General features: G+C 36.8%; 1 protein-coding gene across 2 annotated transcripts in view; it reads left to right on the forward strand.

The window, feature by feature from the left end:
- The window catches only part of LOC126172228 (FACT complex subunit spt16), a 155,027-nt gene extending 135,393 nt beyond the window's left edge, over positions 1 to 19,634 (forward strand). Inside the window, exons 20-23 of one of the 2 annotated variants that reach the window (XM_049920862.1) lie at positions 6,114 to 6,188; positions 14,873 to 14,917; positions 16,527 to 16,745; positions 18,974 to 19,634. In XM_049920862.1, the coding sequence (XP_049776819.1) occupies positions 6,114 to 6,188; positions 14,873 to 14,917; positions 16,527 to 16,745; positions 18,974 to 18,980 (346 nt within the window). In that variant the 3' untranslated portion in view covers positions 18,981 to 19,634. The remainder of the gene's footprint in view (positions 1 to 6,113; positions 6,189 to 14,872; positions 14,918 to 16,526; positions 16,746 to 18,973) is intronic. The other variant, XM_049920863.1, reaches the window with a different exon arrangement.
- Positions 19,635 to 21,466: the final 1,832 nt, after the last annotated feature.

The following is a 21,466-nucleotide window of genomic DNA, read 5'->3' on the forward strand; positions in this document are numbered from 1 at the left end:
TGTAAATTTTCCAATCAATATTGCAGAGATTTTAATACCTAGGTGTTGTAACCTGCGAATTTTTGTCGTAAAGTTATTAGGGAAACATGTGAAATAGGTTGGTTAAACACCTAAGAGTTTTAATTTTGTATTTAATCACACTTAAATGTAGCCTACTACCTTGGTAAATACGTAACCACTAGTTTCACAGAGAAAATTCACAAGATTAACTGTTTATAGAAAATGTAATGGCAACAATTACTTTAACAATCAGATTGTTTCATTATTGTGAGCCTTGTTTGAACAATCAGTATTTCAGTGGTGTGTTTGCAGCATAGTGAGTGGATTCTCTTGACTGAGTGTGGCTTGTTAAGTGATTCGTAAGACCATCAAAGTTTGTAATCTAATTTACAAAAAATTGTTTTGATTGTGTCTTTTATAGCATATATCTCTTATTAGATTTTTTCATTGGTATTATACGTTTGTATAACTTCATTCAGTAGCAATTTGTCTGAAATTTAAGCAGATTATAATTTGCACTCAGAGGCAAAATACATTATTTAGTTACTGATTAGAGATGGATGCAGAAGGGAACAGCATACCTTCCTGCTCAACTGCGTAAGGAGATAGTGGAACAAAGTGTCATGTCACTTTCTTTGCCAAAAAAGCTGCTTTAAAATGGTTTGCGGATTTTAGTGATGAGGAAAAAAGAGTTGTTGGTCCGACGTTCTGAAGCAAAGCTGGACAATATCTCTCAAGTTTGCCTACACCATGAAACCCTGTTATTGACACAATATGAGAGGTTACAAAAAAATGCTTCAATCCCTTTGGGAAAGTTAATCATAATGTTAAGGCAGGATAATAAGGCTTCCGATATGTTGAAGAAGCAGTTTGTTAATAACATAAAGCCAGGTCAGAAAATTTGTCCGAGGACTACCTTAAATAAACACTTGGACGAAGTCTTATCAGCCTCACCATCACATTCTGATGAGGACTTTAAACCAAAAGAAGAATTAAATAGTAGCTTGTTGTCTATTGGTATTTCACCCCTGAAGAGAACAGTAAGCTAGAGATAAGCCCCAATATGTGAAGAAGAAAATTCAAAAGGCTCAAAATGTGATTAAAAACAGAATTGTAAATGCAGTGGGAGTAAACCGACAAATTGAAGATGCTAGTGAAATTAAGGAATGTGGAAACTGTGCCGACTATGCACATTTGCTGACTGAACTGAAAGCCAAGATGCAGAATGCAATTCATAAAGAACAGTTGCAAATTTTAACCTTGGCACCTGTAAGTTGGACAGTCACACAAACAGCAGCTCAGTTCGGCGTGTCCAAAAGAATGGTGAAGAAGCTTAACGCAGAGAAGGGCATTCTGGCACTTCCCGAAAATAGGCAACACAGGAAATTACCAGCAGAATTTGCTAGTAGAGTGCGAAATTTTTTTGAAGATGATGAGTATAGTAGCGTGTGCCCTGGAAAGAAAGATAGTATTTCAGTTAGACTTTTAGATAGAAAGACATACATGCAGAAAAGATTGTTACTTTGCAATTTACGGGAAATGTATGTTATCTATAAGAATATAAATGGTACAGAAATAGGGTTCTCAAAGTTTTGTGAACTTAGACCCAAATGGTGTGTAACATTAGGATCAGCTGGAATGCATGCAGTTTGCATCTGTGCAATTTACCAAAATGTTAAGCTTATGCTTAGCGGAGCTGGTATACATGAAAATTATAAGGAGATTCCTAGCAAGGCAGTTTGCAGTTTAAACTCTAAACAGTGCATGCTACATCGCTGTGAAAGGTGTCCTGGGCCCGAAGCTATAGCATCTGAAATTGCCAGGAAGTTATTGTGTTTAAGCAATGGATACATACAGATCGGGCCACACTGGACATGAAGCAAATGGTAGTGGATGAATTTATTGGAGATGTAAAAAATAAAATATGGAGTCCATCATGCCATCATTACATTGCCAAGCATCAAAGCTTGCATCTTAAAGGCCTTAAATGTCATCTGAAAGATGAAGAGCTTGTTGTCCTAATGGATTTTGCAGAAAATTATTCTTTTATCATTCAGGATGCTGTGCAAGGCTTCCACTGGGACAATAGTCAAGCAACAATTCATCCATTTGTTATCTACTTTCGTCAAAATGAGAAGGTAGAATCTTTAAATTTTTGCATTATCAGTGATTGTTTGTGGCATGACACTATTACAGTTCACGTTTTTGTCAAGGACTTCATTTGATATATAAAAGCACGGTTTGCATAGATATCCCACATTCATTATTTCAGTGATGGCTCCAGTGCTCAATATAAAAATTTCGAGAATTTCCTAAATTTGTGCTATCATAAGAGTGATTTTGGAATGACAGCCGAATGGAATTTTTTTGCTACTAGTCACGGGAAATCACCTTGTGATGGGATTGGAGGTACAACAAAGCAGTTAGCAGCAAGAGCAAGCTTGCAACAGCCACTTAATGGACAAATTCTTACTCTCATAGATCTGTTTCTGAAAACATTAATGGAATTAAATTTGTTTTAGTCAGTAAAGATGAAATTGAAAAAAATATTTTGTCACAAGAAGAGAGGTTTAAACTTGGGCAAACTGTAGCAGGCACTAGAGAAAATCATCACTTTTTACCTATTGATGAAACAACAATTCAGGTCAGCAAAGTTTCAAATGATTGTTCATCTTTTCTAGCTAAAATGGGTCACAGTAATGAAGGAGGCATATTAATGTCTGCTCTCCAACCAGGACAATATGTTGCATGCATCAATGAAAACGTGTGGTGGATTGGGAATATCTGTGAGACCTCCACAGAGCAAAGGGATGCATTATAAACTTTATGCACCCACATGGTCCAGCAAAGTCATTTTATTGGCCACCAAGAAGTGACAAGTGCTGGGTTCCGGAACACCACATTATTGCAGTTATTCCAGCTCCATCAGTAAATTCGTCTGGCTGGCAATACACCATTCCTCTTGATATTCATCAGAAAATTAATGTAGCATATCAAAAATTGAAATAGATTAGAGGAAACAATCTAAGGAACCGAAGAGTGCCTTCTAACTTTACACAGGGCACTTATATAATTTTATTATCAGGCTTGGGAACTTGTGTAAAGAAACCCTTATCAGGCTTGGGATCCTGTGGTAAAGAAACCCACCTGTGGCTGTTGTTGTTAAGCTATTGGGCGTGGCAATGGGAATGCTGGTTTTCTCAGGTGAAATGAAACTAGCAGTGGTTAAGCCACCATGGACCATAGCAACTCATTTATACACTTCTTTTCCATCAGTAAGTTGGTGTTGTTCATTAAACAGGCAACTAATAATTAGATGATTATGCAAATAAATTTTACCATTTACATTCATTCTTAATAATAATTGTGTGTGTGTGTGTGTGTGTGTGTGTGTGTGTGTGTGTGTGTGTGTGTGTGTGTGTGAGAGAGAGAGAGAGAGAGAGAGAGAGAGAGAGAGTGGGGGGGTGACAATTAAGAAATGACATTGTTTCTATTTTTATTCTTTTGCTATTCAGACTTAAGCTAGGTCCTATTCATCAGGACTTCTTATTTACTTATCCCAGACATTAATAAACATGTATAAGGCAAAATAAAAGATTTCAGGTATAATTTGAGTGCCACAGAAATGTGTTCAAACTTGCAGTGCACCTCTTTGATGATGCTACTTTTTAGGGCTTTATATGCTTGCATTGCAAAACCAAATCCACTTTTCTAGATAGTTTAGAATAAGCTCTTTCTAATGACCATAGTTTAGAAGAGTTTGGAGAAAACACTTTTTCGAAACATTTGACTAAAAATACCCATTTTTAGCACTTTTTGAAAAATCGTCAACTTCACCCTAGATTTGTGAAATAATGGAAAGCAATAGGAGAATGAAATTTTATATTCTAAGACCTTGTGTTGGTGAGTTATGGTGTGCAAAGTTTTATGTACATCCCACAATTACTTTTGGAGATATAAAAAACTAAAGTTCGCATTTTTTTTAAACAGCTATTTTTTTCGCCCAACTTTGCTTCAAATTATCTATATGAAAATTGCTCAGAAATCCTTTTCTTAATATTTTACTTTAAATAGCTCTAAAAGTTGTATAAGATGGCCAAGTTTTGTTTCTTTCATGCAAATAGTTACAGAGATATCTCATCTCAAAGTTGCTGAAAATTCAAGGACGCACTATAGAAAGCTGTGATATGGTCTTCAACAAGTGACTGTATCTCCAAAAGTATTGAATTTCTGAAACTGAAACTTTACCAGTGTTCATTGAGAACATGTGTGAATGTTCATACAAAATTTCATCAAAATCCATGAGGGTCATGTGGGAGCCTCTAGACCACTTGGCATGGAATGACCCTAATGCAAGGCATCAGTTAAAAAAAACTTAAAATCACAATATCTTTTTTGTCCGATGTCTAGTTTTGATTAAATAAAACCTATACACTGTTGCAAGTTATGTGTGAAAAGTCATCAAAATTTGTTGTAGTTTTGGAGATAAGGGTATTTAGGCAGACATGACAGTTTTAAGGTTTTAGTACTAGTATTATTAGTATAGATTTTGTGCATTACCTTAGTTCCCATGTTAGTAATGGAAAGCAGTTATTTCCTCAGAAAATTAAGATAGTTTTACAATGCTTGATATATATACTGCCTAACAAAAAAAGCAAAGAACCCAGAAGACAAGCACGCATGTTATGTAACTTCATACATGTGCACACCATTGGTGGTGGTGGTGGTGGTGGTGGTGGTGGTGTGTGTGTGTGTGTGTGTGTGTGTTAAGAGTTGCAGTTCTCTCTGATGGATGGAATGGCCACCAAAGTGCATTAATGTTGTTCAGGTTTATTGCCTGGTAGGCAGGATATCACTGTGGAGGACACAGAGATGCACATACTTACATGAGACAGCATTATCAGTATGACAGTATTTGGAAGGAGTCTCCTGTTGTGTTTCCATTTGACCAACTGGTTGAATCGTGCAATATCCAGATCTGTGGGGTATTCGGAAGTGTCGGTGGCCTGATGTTGGACTACATAGGAACATGAGGGCAGGCATACCCACATCAAGGTTCCAGTCAACCATGTCTGATCTCCAGGGAGGATCATTGTATTGTGTGCCAAGCACACCGTGACACTTCGCATCTGTGCCTGCCATTATAGAAAAGGTAATGGACTAGCAAATATCTTGGGCAGCTACCATACCATACCATACATATGCTGCCATTAATGCCACAACACGAACGGCTGCATTTGGAGTGGTGCCACAGTGGGAAGCATGGACTCCAGATTAATAGTGTCACAAGGCTGCCAGTAATGCCACAACACCAATGGCTGCATTTGGAGTGGTCCCATGATGGGAAGCATGGACTGCTGATGAATGTTGTCACCTTGTGCTTTAGGGATGTATCATGATTCTGCACTACCCCGGATGGCCTTCGTTGGTGAGTATGACAACGGTCTGGGGACAGGTTCAATTTTTCCAATGTTTTTGAGAGCCACAGTGGTGCTACTCTTGGTGTCAATGTGTGGTGAGCCATTGGGTATAACTCCCGGTCAAGGCAGGTAGTGATTGGGAGAACTCTGATGGCACAGTGGTATGTCACAGACATCCTGCATTCTTCTCATGTTTGACTTCTATGCAACAGTATCATGGTGCAAATTCAACACAGCAGTGCTCATTCGCACAGGGCACGTCTCTCTGTGATGCTGAGGTACTCCCGTGGTCAAAAATATCCCTAAGTTTGCTCGTGGTAGAACATTTGGGTGATCAGTTGAGATGTAAACTCTCTTCCAGTGCCACTATTCAGGATATCGAGGACCAGTTACAACAGTTTTGAGTTGGCTTCCCTCAGGAGAGGACACAGCGGCTTCATGGCACCCTTCTCAAAGGAATTGGTGCGTGCATTCAGGCCATAAGTGATGCAACATCATACTGATATGTGGGCTCATACTTCCAAGTTTCTTGTAAATTTCGTCATTTCATTACCTCCTTCATCTGGGTGTTTCACTTGTTTCGTCAGGCAGTGTATATGCTTAAATGATTTTGTCACATATGTATGTCATCTCTTAAGTAAATTTGTACAGGTGGTCTCGATTGCTTAATAAAACAATCGTTTTTTGTTTTAGGCATTCATCGAAACATAAGAAGCACAGTTCAAACCACAAGGACAACCACAAAAACAAATCTTCAGATAAAAGCAGGTGAGTTAATCCTCCTTGATTCTGGCGTTGATATTGAATCCCCAAAATTTACTTTTTTCATCTCCTTTATTCATTTAATCAATTTAGATTCTTTCTAATTAAGCTGTTACCACATTTGTTGGCAAATTTGACTTCTTATAGTTCTAGAACAACAAATGTGTCTGATGCCTTAAACATTATGGTTGCTAGTATGTCAGTGCCTGACAGATTGAGTAAGGCAATCATTGTGTATACATACTAAACATTTTGCCAACAAATATAATTGTGCAGGGCTTTGATCTCTTTTTTACATGTTTTGTTTCCTTTTATGAATTTGCATTTAATGTGTTGTACATGTACAAGTTTGTCCAAAGATATGAAGGGTTGTGATTGTTTTCAGGACTTTGATGGGATTATTAGAGCATGAAATATTGCACTAATTGTACAAAGTCCAACAAAAAGACCTCCCTTATGTCAAAAGGTAGTTACAAACAAACAAAGAGACAGAAAAATACTTTTATTTTTGAACAGCAAATACTATGCTATTTTCCATTAATTGGTTTTAAAAATTATGTCCAGTAAGTGGTGCCCTCCATTGTTTACACGTTGACGAAGCCATTCCCATAAGTCGGTGATAGTTCTTCGTGTCATGGGCGGTGAAATGGCAGCCACTTCCTTGGTGATCACCTTCTTAGGTACTTGCAGTGTTGTCAGGCAATGTTTGTACATGGGAGCTCTTAAGTGTTTCCAAAAGAAAAACTCATAAAGTGATAAAACTGGTGACCTTGGGGGCCAGGTGTAGTCTTCTCATGAAGAGAGAAGATATCCCGGAAACAACTGTTTCAAAAAATTGTAGAGAATGCCGATAGGTATGACCTGGGGGCTTCGTATTGTTGAAACCAGACTTCTCCCTCTTCATAGTCCCCAGCTAACTAATTTAACTTAAGTCTCTATTGTGCAACAGTAACAATTTGAATTAACCATTACCATTACAATATCTTCTTCAAAGAAATATAGACTCCACACACCTAATTCAGCAACAGTGCACCAAACTGTCACATGATGGCTGTGAAGTGGTGATTGCCCTGAGAGTTTTCTGCTACCCAGCAGAGGAACTGTTGTTTACTGACAGTATCTGACTAGTGGAAGTGGGCCTTGTCAGAGAAATCTCAACAGCATCAGGTGGATGTTCTGAAGAATTTCGTGACACGCACCTTTGCGAGTTTCAAAATCTCTCTCACTTCGTTATTGAGTAATTATCATTTTGTAGGATTGCGTGCAAAGATCTCTGTGCAGATGGCCATATCAGACATTCCACGGCAGTTGCATGTTTAAGCACTAAACACTTTGGAGATTGCTTGATGGACGCTATCACATACAACACATTTCCAGACTCAGAATATTAAAAATTAATTTTTTTGAATTTTCTTATTTTTATTGTATTAATAGATGTACATTGAGACAGGAAGTATGAAAACCAAGTGTTACATACATTAATTGAACACATACAGGATGGTTTCAAATGGAGCCACCATGCATGAATTGTCGTTACGTTAGGTGATAAGGAATAACACAGTTCCTTTGTGCTGTTAGGCATAGTACTACTTGACAAGAGAGAACACTTCCATCTGTTTCTGCGATGTTCCTTCTTTATTATATATATATTTAAGAGTCATTCTTTGCTCTCTGTCTCTGAAATAACGCAAGACAACACTGATCATTTTTTCCCAAAAATAATCACTATCTTCACCAAACTTGTTCCAATTTCACTGCTTCCGTTGATCTGAGTCAAAACCAAAAGAAATCGCTTCTGAAAGGCACAGCAGAATTTCCTCTTCCTTTAATCTGCAGAGCACATCATGAGAAACTGAAAAAAACAACAACGCAGCTACTCATTTTGCCCTTAGGGATGCAGTGGATTCAAAAGGAACTACCACAATAATTGTGAAAGGAAATACATAAATTTAATTTTTATTGGTATGCACAGAGTAAAAATTGGAGCAGGACAATTTAATGTACTTAAGGTGATCAACTCGATGGGCCAAAAAAAAAAAAATAGGGCTGAAAATTTGTTTCAAAACATATCTTCGCATGCTGAATTAAGTGGGTAAATCCATTTTGCTGAACAGAAGCTTTTCTCATACCTTTGTATTTTTGCATTTTGAAAAAAAAAAAAAAATCGTTTTCAAATCTATACATGGAGTTGTTGATTTTAATGGAATGTATTTACAAAAAAATTTAATTAAAAATATTTAAAATTGGCACATTTCAGCCATGTTGATCGTTTTTCAAAAAACTTAAATATTATGTCATTTTTAACATACATAAAAACGTCCAAAAAGTGTAGAAACATTTAAACAATACTGTTTTTACAATACATTGCAAGAATTTAGTGTAAAATAGAATTACTACGACATTATACAATGTTTGGCCTAGTAGTATTAAGGAGAAATAAGTAAAAGATGACTTCATTCACTTGAAAATCGTGTTCTTTATTTTCAGTGTACATAGTACTTCACATAGGCAGTGTACATGTGTGAATAATATGCATTTACATCAAAACGACATGGCATCTTAGGTTACACAATCACATTCGAATCTAGCTTCTTCTCTTTGATGTTTGGCAAAATCAATTTTTTTGAAGTTTTCACTTTGGCTTGCTGCTATACTACTTCATCCTTTTTTTGCTGATGCTTTTGCCATTTGATAAGGATATTTGAGCCCTAATTTTGTCATTATTTCTGAAATAACTCTGTGAGAGCCAACATTATATTCACAAACACTGACAGAAGCCACTGCTTTTACTCTCATTGCGGAAACATATCTCTCTTTGGTACACACATTCCATATAATGCTGTGTAAATACTCATTAGCACTTCGTGTTAGACATCAAGCACAACTTAGTAGTAGTGATTCATCAGTCAGGCAATTACAAAAAGGCAGTATTTTATCCAAACAGAATTGATGTATGGTTGTTTGTATATTAGAAACATGAGATCCAGGCTCAGGTTCTTTTGCCAATGCTGACTGATAAAAACACCATGATGACTCTCCTTTCGGGCAGTGAGAAAGCTGAGAATTTTTATCCATAGAAGCCCATTGATGTATTGATTTATATATTGCATCTCTCATATTCTTTAAGTAATAAATTAGTTGGCATCTTTGTAACTGTAAAATGTCAATCATACTGAAAACTACGTTATATGTACCTTTATATCACCTTTATTTCTAAATATTGCTTTTTATAATATTCTGTAAGCTTTTTTATCATAGTGTCCTTCAATTGCGACTCATGTCACCCACTGTAACTTTTTTGCTTCTTTCACAATTTGTATTATACATGGTAAGGCCCTGCACAAAGTATGACTTGCAAATGTATCCTGTCCAAATTTTGTGATATAAATATTGAAAATAAAAGTTTGTGAAGTAGATATGTGTACACTTTAGTGTATACACAAGAGATTTTTTTGTAGATATGCTGACATACAGTACCTTTTTGCAACATGTCTCAAACATTCTTCCTTTCATATTTCATGATTATCTCCATAAATATTCAGTTGAGGCGGCACATTGAAAACTTTTGAGTCACCACCTGAAAGCATTTTGTTGTATAGAAATCCATAGCTTTCAGATAGATTCCGTCAGACCAGAGGATCCCGAATGATTCGCAGGACATTGAATGGCATCCCCTTCCGACCAAAAATGAAATTCGATTGAATCTTCACCTAACTGAGTTGTAGAAGCCATGCAAGTGTGACGAAACTTTGGTACAATATCAGAATTGATAATGTGTTCTGTGAATAAATCAACAAGCTGCCAAAACCAACTTTGGAAACCCCTAGTTGGCTATGAACCATTGTAACTGGCATCTGAATCTGTTTTGTCATCTAAACTTTTCATTATCATATCATTGTTGGTGATATTAACATCACTAAGCTCACAGTCAGAATCCATGTGTCAATTGTCCTCACAATCTTTACCAATTAGCTCATCTGAATCCAATTTTGCATTTTCCTCAAGATTTATGAATAAGCTCATTCTCAAAATGCAATGTTAAATCTTCATCAATGTCAGTTTCTATAGGCTTGCAATGAAGTTCTAACCCTTTATATGTATTTTTTACTATTATGCAACATTAATAAAAAACGACTTTTATAGGTTATCAACAGCAATTCCCGTATGTTGCACGTGTTCTTGAAAAGTATCACAGGAGAAAAATTGCATATTTGTAATCATCACAAAATGTTGAATGCTCATATATCCTCTTCCTGCATAAATAAATGCTAAGCGCAGACTCATATTTACATCAAAAGAAACTTTGCTTGTATTTTGTTTGAAGCATCATCTCGATGTACAAAATGTGATTTGGAAGGTTCATTTCCACTGAATTCGCGTTAAACATTTTAGCTTGATTCTACACGGAAACCCCTTGCACGTTGTATCCAACTCAAAATTCAAGGTACTTTGGTTGTAATTTGGGCACCTCATTTTTTATCATGATTATGATAACAATGAAAAGCCAATTCAGATTCATCTGTCTTTCCTTAATTGTATTTTTTTTTTTTTTTCATCACTAATACTAGCAACATTGTGTTTCTCAATGCTATTCCTAGCAATATTCTCAAATTGCATTTGTTTTTGTATGTTTTTCTCTTTCAATATATTTTTATTGACATTTTCACTGACACTTTCATTTTCTTCACCTTTCACATTTTTCCTCTCTTCTTCACTATCTCACAACGATTCACCAACTGTCTCTTATATTGAGACATGTTTGATACTATTCGTTGCTTGTATTTCAAGATATTAAAGAATGTGCCAGAGAGTGATGAGGTAGTGCATGTGAATACTCAACCTCCACTGCAGAGAGCACAATCTCATGTCTGCTACATCCACATGGGTGGGTCATCAGCCAAGGGTATAGCTGGCCACGCGGAATAACACTGGGTCTTTTATAGCTGCCAGGTGTCGTGTTCTCAGTAATTGCCGGACTTCCCCATCCCTTTAAGAGATGGTAGACTGACTTTTAGGATGTTGACTGCTAGAGTTTATGCATGTATCATGATATGAATAAAGTTATGTAAACTAACCGGACTGTGTTCCAATGTTGATCACCTGCTCACCCTAAGAACCTCACACCCCATCACAATGCATCGTGGACCAGAAACCTTTATATATATTTATTGAGTCCACCACAAATGTAAATCTGCATGTCTGGAAATTGCAAGAAAAGTGTACGTGTAGATTAGGCACATAAACATACACGATTACTGATTTCATACGGATTGTGCACATATGCAGACATTCATTTAATGTTTCAATTAAATTTTTGCACTGTCCATATCCGTTTAGTGATAGGAACCTAACTGTACTAATTTCAACTCTTTTGAAAAAAATCAAAATGGCGACAATAAAAACATGCTGATTCTCCATCAATTTTCAACAATTTTGGCTCAAATTTTTTTTGTAAATACATTCCGTGATAAACAACTACTCCATGCATGCGTTTGAAAAAATAGTGATTGTTTCAAGACTAAAAAATCCAAAGGTATGAAAAAATTTTTGTTTAGCAAATTGGATTTACCCAGTTAATTCACATGCCAAGATATCATTTTTCAGCCTCATGGTGTTTTTTTTTTTTTTCCCCCAATCGGTTTAAAGTTTCATCAGTACCCACCTTAATCCATGTGCAAAACATGGCTTGTAGAGACAATTCAATCACAGTTCGAAGACAAAGACATTCATGCACTGCATACAAAAATGTCTGCTACCTTTGTTCATGTAACTGCTAAGATTCAAAATTTATAGAGTTGGTCAAGCTGCAGCTGCTACAGGGCTACATCCACTGTGGATGTAAACGGTGGCTACTATGTACCTATGGTTTGTATGCCACAAAATGATAAAAATCCTATGTGGCTTCAAACGGAACCACAACATCCGAAAGGGTTAAAGTTCGAGATCGGTCAGTAGATTTCCTTGTCAGTGGAGAACCTGATGCTCTAAAATTTGATCCTCAGAATTGAATAGTTTTTCTATCAGGGGCAAAATCATGTCGGCCAAGTTTGAACCAAATGCGGAGTGCTCGCTGAGGAGTAATTACAGAACCACAATTATGAATGTACTCCTCCACAATGATGGCATGTGTACTATTGTTACTTTGTGGCACCATCTAATGAGCTCTTATGACTGGGAAATGGCGACCCATGTTATTGACTAGGTAGTGTTTCTTGTATAAAGCAAACAGCGTTGCAATTGTGTCATGTCATAAGTTGGTTAGACCATCAGGATCATGGAGAACAGGTATATGGAGCGTAAATGTAATACAGGCTTATAATAGGCAAGCAGATCTATTGAACATTGTCTTGGCAGAAGTCGTTCTATCAAATATAACACAGAGATACTACTAGCCTGTTCTCCCAGCTATTTCAATAGTGTTACTAAGGAAGCAGTTGAGATTAAATTAGCATGTGAGCTCTGAAATAGATGGGGAGGCTTATGCTTGGAATCTTGCTCCCTCCCTAGTCAAAGAACAGCAGGGCAGAGTTAATGCTACTTGCTTATCCATTGATAATTCATACTTCGCATGCGTGACACTCTTCACATTGCATTTGTGCCTTCAGATTGACAGACTGTGCACTGGGCTGTAATCCTGCAATTTGTTTGATGCTGAGTGAAGCTCAAGTTTCACAGTGTTAGTGCTGTTAATACTGTCAATCAGTGGCTTATCATCAGACAGTATTTTAGGCAGTGGGAACATGTACCTCAAGGTAGTACCAAATGGTATCAATCACATGCTGAACTCTGGTCTAGAGGTGTTGGCTTCTTGATTGCTTTATTTTTGGCATACAATACTCCCATCTTCCCCAGGAGCCTCAAGATATTTATGTTGGGTAATCTCTTCTACAGTTGGTTGTTCTGATCGTGGATTGGGTTCCTTCTGATTATAGTTGAGTTTCTTGAATGATGCTCCAGAGAGAATTTTTCAAAGCAATATAAACAAGAGTTAAAAGATTTAGGAAGTTGAAATACAAAATTATTATGGGTTAGAAATTTCGAAATTTTTTGTTTTGTAGGGACTGAGAGTCTGGAGAGCCACATTGTCCCTCAGTATTTTAGTTATACTTCTACATCTACATCCATACTCCGCAAGCCACCTGACGGTGTGTGGCGGAGGGTACCTTGACTACCTCTATCGGTTTTCCCTTCTATTCCACTCTCGTATTGTTCGTGGAAAGAAAGATTGACGGTATGCCTCTGTGTGGGCTCTAATCTCTCTAATTTTATCCTCATGGTCTCTTCACGAGATATACGTAGGAGGGAGCAATATACTGCTTGACTCCTTGGTGAAGGTATGTTCTCGAAACTTCAACAAAAGCCCGTACCGAGCTACTGAGCGTCTCTTGCAGTGTCTTCCACTGTAGTTTATCATCTCCGTAACGCTTTCACAATTACTAAATGATCCTGTAATGAAGCACGCTGCACTCCTTTGGATCTTCTATCTCTTCTATCAACCCAATCTGGTACAGATCCCACACCGGTGAGCAGTACTCAAGCAGTGGGCGAACACGTGTACTGTAACCTACTTTCTTTGTTTTTGGACTGCATTCCTTTGCTGTATTTTTGTTGATGCTAAACTCTTACCAACCAACCTTCCATCTTCAGCATCTATATTAATCATCTCTACAGGCTCATTATCAGTAACTGGGAATTATGCATTGCCAGCATTATGTGTTGATACCTGTTTTCAAGTTCATTAATATTACTTGCTGAGTTTAAATGTTATCTGATACTGCCGTCATCTTCAGGATTCAGCAAATTATTCATTAATCACTTTGGGATGTTTTGTTGAAATGTTGTCCACGCTCCAGCTGCGCTGTATGTAGCTTGCTTGACATTGATCGCCAATACATCTTGCAAAGGAGGCATTATCTTAATTAAGTTCTTCAGTTCTTGAAGGAGCAGTTCCCAGTGTCTTAAACCATTGACTGAAATAGGCTTGCAACACTGGTTACGAGAAACTTTCCAATTATTTACGGAGTTTCCAATGCTTGAGATGGATTATTGTCCAGTAAGAGAAGAGCAGTCATTGATCACTCTATAAACACAAATTATTGTTCAGCTTTCAGGACAAATAGAGCATGAAACCAACCAGTTACAAAACAGATAAACACCCACCTGCTTCAATCACTTTTGAAGTGGCCAGGAAGAATTTTGGGAACATTGTGTGTACAGTTGCGCGTGGGTATGGGCGTGGGTGTGGGTGGACGTGTGTGCGCAGGTGTTTGAAAAAGGTGGTGTTCCATGTGGTGAAACAAGCAATGACGTGAACATATTTCTCTTGGAGGATAGGGCAGAGCAGGGCAGGCTGTGCATGTACTTTCTTAGATTTGCCTCCCCATACAGTCAGATCAGTTTCTTTACAGAATTTGCAGGCTTGTGTGGATCTGGGCATGTGTCTGTATTCAATTGTTAAATGGTGCAGTGTCATTGAAATGATCTAATGTTTTCACAAGTAGACAATCAGATCAGATAGGGTAACTGTGTATGGAATTTGGGTTCAGTCAGGGACTTTGTTACATATCAAGTCACTTTAAATGTCAGAATAATCTCATTAATAGTAGTAAAACTTTTTTGAGATGTATTTGGTTTTCAGTGAAAGCTGTCAAAATCATGGAACTAATATTTCTTATTTTTTATGCAACTAGGAAGCTGCATGGGAATAAGAAAGCCTCAGCTTCTTCAAAACACAGGTACTTTTGTAGGCTTGTGTGAATCCACACAGACACGCATTGTAGTTGTTGTAGATGTGCTAACTTCAGAATGGTATGCTCATTTTACCAAACGCTGAACCATTTGCATGACCACGGAGAGCACTTCTATTTGTTTCTGTTTTAATTGGTTGTTTAAAATGAAAAAAAAAAAAAAAATCTTTTCCTGCTGCTGAAGATGTTAAAATATTGATGTTCTATCGTATGACATTATGGCAACCAAATTAAATAATGTATCCTGCAAAATAACGATCCCAGCTCAGCTTATTGAAGTTTATTTCCTCAGTTTGTTATTGCTTAGCTTATCATCATACTGTTGGATAGTGTTGGTGCACATATGTTTTCACTTGATAAAATAGGCAAGCAGCCAAGAAAAAAGAAAACTTTTTACTCTGTACAAAGAGAGAAACTGGCATAATACAGACCATTTGGAATTGTCTTGCTGGTGCATGACATGAAAGAATATCCATGAAATGCAAGTGCAGTCGACTAGTAATACTAGCCGGGTTTAAAAATGACCTGTTTTTCATTTGCTGTAGTATATTTACTAGTGATGCTTTGCAACCATGTGTCAGGTTCAGATACCATCTTTCTGCAGTTGGGGGCAATCTCCAAGTGTTATGAAGTTGTTATGAAGTTAAGTGGTACATTCCAGCACAATTTTGAGCACCATGCACATAAATAATGCTGCTGCCAAACTGGTTTTTTGTGGCAATTATTATAGAAGAATATGTCACACATGTGGATGAAGAACTCTACAAAATTAGTGACTAATTGTTACTTTTAAACTTTCAAAAAGACATTTATGTTTATTCTAAATACATGGAAAGACTTAAAAGTCCAGTCTGTGTAGAATGAGTGTGCATGGGATTAGTTAATCTGTTTCCAATGTGATCCACTGGTAGAGAACTCACAAATGTATTCATGTTCTTGTACCCTTCATTTCATAGTATTAAAAAAAATTTACTCCCCTAATATCATTAAACTACTTATTGACTGCATAGAAGTTTGTTAAAATCCATCAAAAGCACTATGAAAGCCTTAACAGTATTCATTACATTAACCAAAGTGCCCTTGCATGAACACTAGAAATTTAGCAATGGTTTACTCCAAAAACAGTACTGTTTGTTGGGGCAGTTTATTGTCCATTAGGTTAGGTGCTTACATTTGAGTGCTGTAATAAAAAAAAGCAAATTTTTGTGTTGTTTTCCATAGAATGTGTAAAAATGTAGTTGAAGAATGCTGCAATGATTTCATCAGTGTCATCAACGTTAAGAGGTCTCTGCTGCTAATTTTTCCATCATTGCATGAAACATCTCTCTATATGTGCATATGAGGGGGGAATTGTTCATAAATTTCTTTTCTGAACCGACTTGGTAATAGTGTGAGCTGTAATTGATGATGATTGGCATTATAATATATTGTTTTAAATGTATTATATGTGTACAGCAATTTAAATTGTGATAGGCCGGTAAGTTAATGTACTCATAAACATGTCTAGCTTTTGCTGTTGAACATCTGTTGGTGTACTAAATATTTTCTGTTTGTCTCACTTTTCAAGCTATATTACAGTTATTTTTGCACATTTCAGCCCATCTAAAAACAAACACAGTGACAAACATAGTGACAAGCACAAGTCGTCTTCAGACTCTAAGCACAAGTCATCATCAGACTCTAAGCATAAGTCGTCATCTGATTCTAAACACAAGTCATCATCGTCTGATTCTAAGCATAAATCCTCATCAGACTCTAAAGACAAAAAGCGACCTCGAGATGATAGTGGTAGTCGTGATCACTCGAGCAAGAAGAAGTGAGTATCTTTTAATAAGTTGTGTTGCATTTATCCAATAAGTTGGGTTACTTATTTCTATCACTATTTATATACTAAACAAAAAAGTTATATGATGATGTAAACTGTTGTTGTACTATTCTATACAAAGCTAATTGCAAAAACAACTGTCATGGTTAGGATTCAGAAGCTTTTCAGTTTTATTTTTGTGTATTGGTAAATATAATGAATCATATAGGTGTAACTTATTTACTTCAAATTGAATTTATATGAATATTGAGCATCAAGTGGGCTTACACTGTTACCCATGTCCCTTTTCTCTCTGTCAGGTCCTAAAGTGACATCACTAAGGCAACTCTAAGGGAGGGTTTTGACCAAGTTAGTGTGAGGTTAAGGCTGCAGTTGGTGGGAAAGGAGACACATGAAAGAAATCTAAAATTTCTAATGTTAATAATAAATCCATAAATTTTGGTATCCCTAGGCTGATTGGTGTTGGTCCCAGTGACATTTTTCGCCTAGAATGTTGGGGTAGATTGAAAACTTAAAAACCCTAAACAGCCCTCAATATTGAATTTGTAATTTTTGTTGGTGCGAGTGTGATTCATTGAAGTCCTGAGGTCACTCGTGTCCAAGGATTGGGAAAAAGAACAAATACACTGATGAGCCAAAACACTGTGACTGCCTGCCTAATAGCTTGTTTGTCCGTCTTTGAAATGAAATGCATTACTTATTCTGTGTATCATGGATTCAACAGTTTGTTGGTGGGTTTGTGGAGGTATGTGGCATTAAATGTCTGCACACAGGTCATGTAATTCGTGTAAATAATGGGCCGCTAATTTGTACACATGGGGATGGTGCCCGGTAGCAATGCAGATGGGTTCGATATGATTTACATCAGGTGAATTTTGTCACTGACATATCAATGTGGGTTCATTATAATGCTCCTCAAACCACTGTAGCACAGTTCTGGCTCTGAGACACGGACATTTATACTGCTGAAAGATGAATTCGTTGTTGGGGAAGGCATCAAGCATGATGCGATGAAGTTGGTTCACAGCTGTCGGTGTGCCTTCAATTACTACCACAGGTCCCATGCAAGTGCAGAAGAATGCCTTCGATAGCATAATACTGCTGCCATCAGCCTGTGTTCATGGCACACTGCACGTTTTGAGCCATCGTTCATCTCAATTATGGCAACCATCGACCTGGTGTAGCAAAAATGTGATTCATCCAAAGAGCTGACACATTTCCATTGATCCTGATGGTCCTATGCCCACTGCAATCATAATTGATGATGACGTTGGGTCAACATGTGAACATGAACATGCAGAGGTGGTCTGCTGCGGAGCTCCATGTTCAACCATGTACGATGAAAGGTATGCTCCGAAACACTTGTGCATGCACTGGCATTATGTTCTTTCAGCAGAGATGCCATAGATAACTATGTATCCTAGTTTACAGAGCACACAAGTCTCTAAACCCCATGTTCTGTGAAATGTCTTGGATATCCAACCATTTAGTGCCTAGTGGTAGTTCCACTGTCCTCCTACCTATTTTCATAGATGCTCACAACAGTAGCATGTGAACATTTGACCAGCCTTGCCATTTGTCAAGCTACTCGTTCATAGGTTTTGTAATAATAATCCGTCCTTCGACAAAGTCGCTTATCTCAGTGGATTTCCCCAATTGCAGCTCATATCTTCGCTAGGGCGATCCCCATCAGTGTCTACTGAGCATATATACTTTTCATAGCATTTCACGTGCCCGCAACATCACCATGCGGCATCCAGCCTCACAGCAGTCAGGGGGCCATAATCTTTTGGCTTATAAGTGTAGATCTCCGGACAACCTACAGAAAGGAAGGAAGGAAACATCTAAGAAATATCTTTTCCTCACTTCCATATAATGAAAAATTAGGATAAATGGTTGTAAGATAGTATTTGTGAGTGCAGAGGTAGCCATTTACATTGTGTATTGTAAGCTTCAGAATTTATTCAAAAAGTAACTATCTATTGCATTTCATACACATAAGACTGTAGCCATTATGGTACATTGGAGCAACATGCTTTTCTTCTTCTGAATCCTTGCCTTCACAGAGCAAGGTGAAGAATATAAATTGAACATGCCAGAAGTATTAATACATTCATTTGCTGTATGGTGTTCTTAAGTATACCATAAAAGCATTGCAAAAAATTGAAAATGTGGGAGTACGGTCTTATTCTACTGTGTTCTGTTTTCATATGTTGCAGGAAATGAACAACAAATTTGACATGAAGAGCAGTTCCAGTATTGTTCAGCATTCCATTGTCATCTCACCGTGTGTATATGGACAAGATGGGATACCTAGGAAGAGACATCACCGCCTTAGCCGCCTTTGTGAAATAAATTCATACAAACTACAAACACAGTTCTGCATAATGCTGTGAAAGTAATTTATTTCAGTGTTAGGGTGCTGAAGGCAAACTGAAAATGTGAATGAAATACAGTGTTGTTTGATTTATTTTGATGTGAAGAAACAAAAAAAACAGAAAAAAAGAAATGAGTATTTTGTATTGCAACTGAGAAACTAGTACAACAACCTGTTCTACCATTCATTACTTAAGTTGAGAGTTGGTGAGAACTTGTTTTATATTGTTTGACTGTGGGCAGTGCTCTACAATTAGGCATATTGTCTCATTTTTATATTTGTCAGGCTTACATGTGGCATCACAGTCAAGACAAGAGAACTGAAATTTTTAGTAAGTTATCTGCCCCTCCACTTTCATGTGTTTAGCTATTGCAGTAGACCCACTGTGATAAAATGTGTAAATTTCTAGGGTGAAGCACTCAAAACTTGTTCTATTTTAATGTTAGTGACATTTTTATCTGTGTCTGCTATTGACTCAAATAAATTTCTTTTTGTATGTATAATTTTTTTATCATTGAAGAAATACTTGTTAGTGAACTTCAGTTGTTCATTTTGTTCTAATTTTGAGGAATTGGATTAATTTAACAAGTCACATGACAGAGGATTAATGTTCCCTTTGAACTTTTTTTTGTACACTCCTACTTCACTGACATCAAATCCCGTAAGCATGAAGAAAATCAATGTAATGTTGTAATTTTATTTGAGGGAAATGAATTAATTTGAAATTTAGTAATTGTTCATAACAGGATTGTTTACTATGATATAGAGTTCATCAGCTCAGCGCTGGGAAATGCATAAGTCTTGTACATGATTCAGTATGGTATATTGTGCATACTTTGAACAACTTAGTTTGGTAAGATGTTATGGCTTGGTTATGGTGTTTCCAAAAATGAGTTGTGCATGCACGACATACATTTGTAGATGAGTTCAGGACGATGACCATGCTGCCACACCTCTGTTAATCCTCTATATCTTCCATACTGTCTGTCTGAAAAACTGAAGTAGGCATCTCGTAATGAGCAAAATGTTGAGTGTCATTAAGTGTTAAGCACTACAGATCATTGGTATACGATTCTCCTGTGAAATCCCGCATGCTGTGAACCTATATTATAAAGTGACAGAAGAGTTTTCTTTAAGTAATTAACCCCTATTTTTGAGTTCTCCCAGTAACATTTAGGTGTGTGGTGTGCTTTATTTAAGAGGTATACTTTGACTGTCTATTTAAATAAATGTAGTTAAGTTTCATCCCCATGAGCAATTTATTATACAATTTTAATCCTTGGCAGGAAATTCTATTTTTTCTATTTTAAGTTTTTCATTTGCTTTTTGTTGTCATTCAATCTGGCTCTTCTTCCATGATTATGTACAGACATATTTGTGATGTTAAGTACTAGTATTTTTTCCTGGGATACACAACAGATTGCTAGATGAACTCACTTGGTGCTCTAAGGTTGGTCAGTTTTTTTGTATATTTCCTTATAATGTGCTTAATTATTTACATGGCCCATGTCTACAGTTAAAAAGTTGTGAACATCTTTTGTGCATTTGTTCTGCATAAGAGAAGCCACTGGCTGTTAGACGCTGATGATAGGAGTTAAGTTGAAGAAAGTGCTAACCCGCGAGAGCGTATTTGAGTTATTACATGTTATAATTCAGCTAAATTAAAAGGTAAGCACATAATTACAAGACAACAACTCAGTTTTTATAGTGGATAATGCTTTATAGCAGTATATGAAGCTGCTTGTTGACAGCGTGTAGTGAATTCAAAAACAAAATATACAGGGTGATGAAAAAAGAGTTGCAGAGGAATGTGTACCCCTCAGGTTTGTAATTAGTTTGATGATGATATCTATCATGTTTTCAAGTGTAAGTAGTTCTATACCCTGTCTTATATACGAATTGTTTAATCTTATTGTATTTATGTTATAATCTTTGAATTTAAGCTAACATATCACATGCAGTAACTCAAAATATGTTGTTGTGGATTAGCACTTTCTTCCAGTAACCCCTTCATTTGTCTTCTCAACTAAAAATTCTCTTGTTCTATCACTGACCACAATGCTGCTGTCTGGAGCAAATAGAATTTTTTTCTCTTTATCTTATATTGTCTGTAAAGTGTTATATATTAAGAACAGAATTGGCCATAATATACTCCATTCATGACCACCCTGGCTAATATGTTCTGGGTCTGACAGCTGTTTCAGTTAGGATCCTTTGAAATGCGGGCTTATCTCTGAGTTTTGTACCCTATTACTAGGGACCAGAAAAATACACATTTTGTGATAAATGTGAGATAGATGCAAATTCTGCCTCAAAATGCAAAATTACTTAATAG

The sequence above is a fragment of the Schistocerca cancellata genome, chromosome 1 (genome assembly GCF_023864275.1).
Source record: "Schistocerca cancellata isolate TAMUIC-IGC-003103 chromosome 1, iqSchCanc2.1, whole genome shotgun sequence".
Taxonomy (NCBI): Eukaryota; Metazoa; Arthropoda; class Insecta; order Orthoptera; family Acrididae; genus Schistocerca; species Schistocerca cancellata.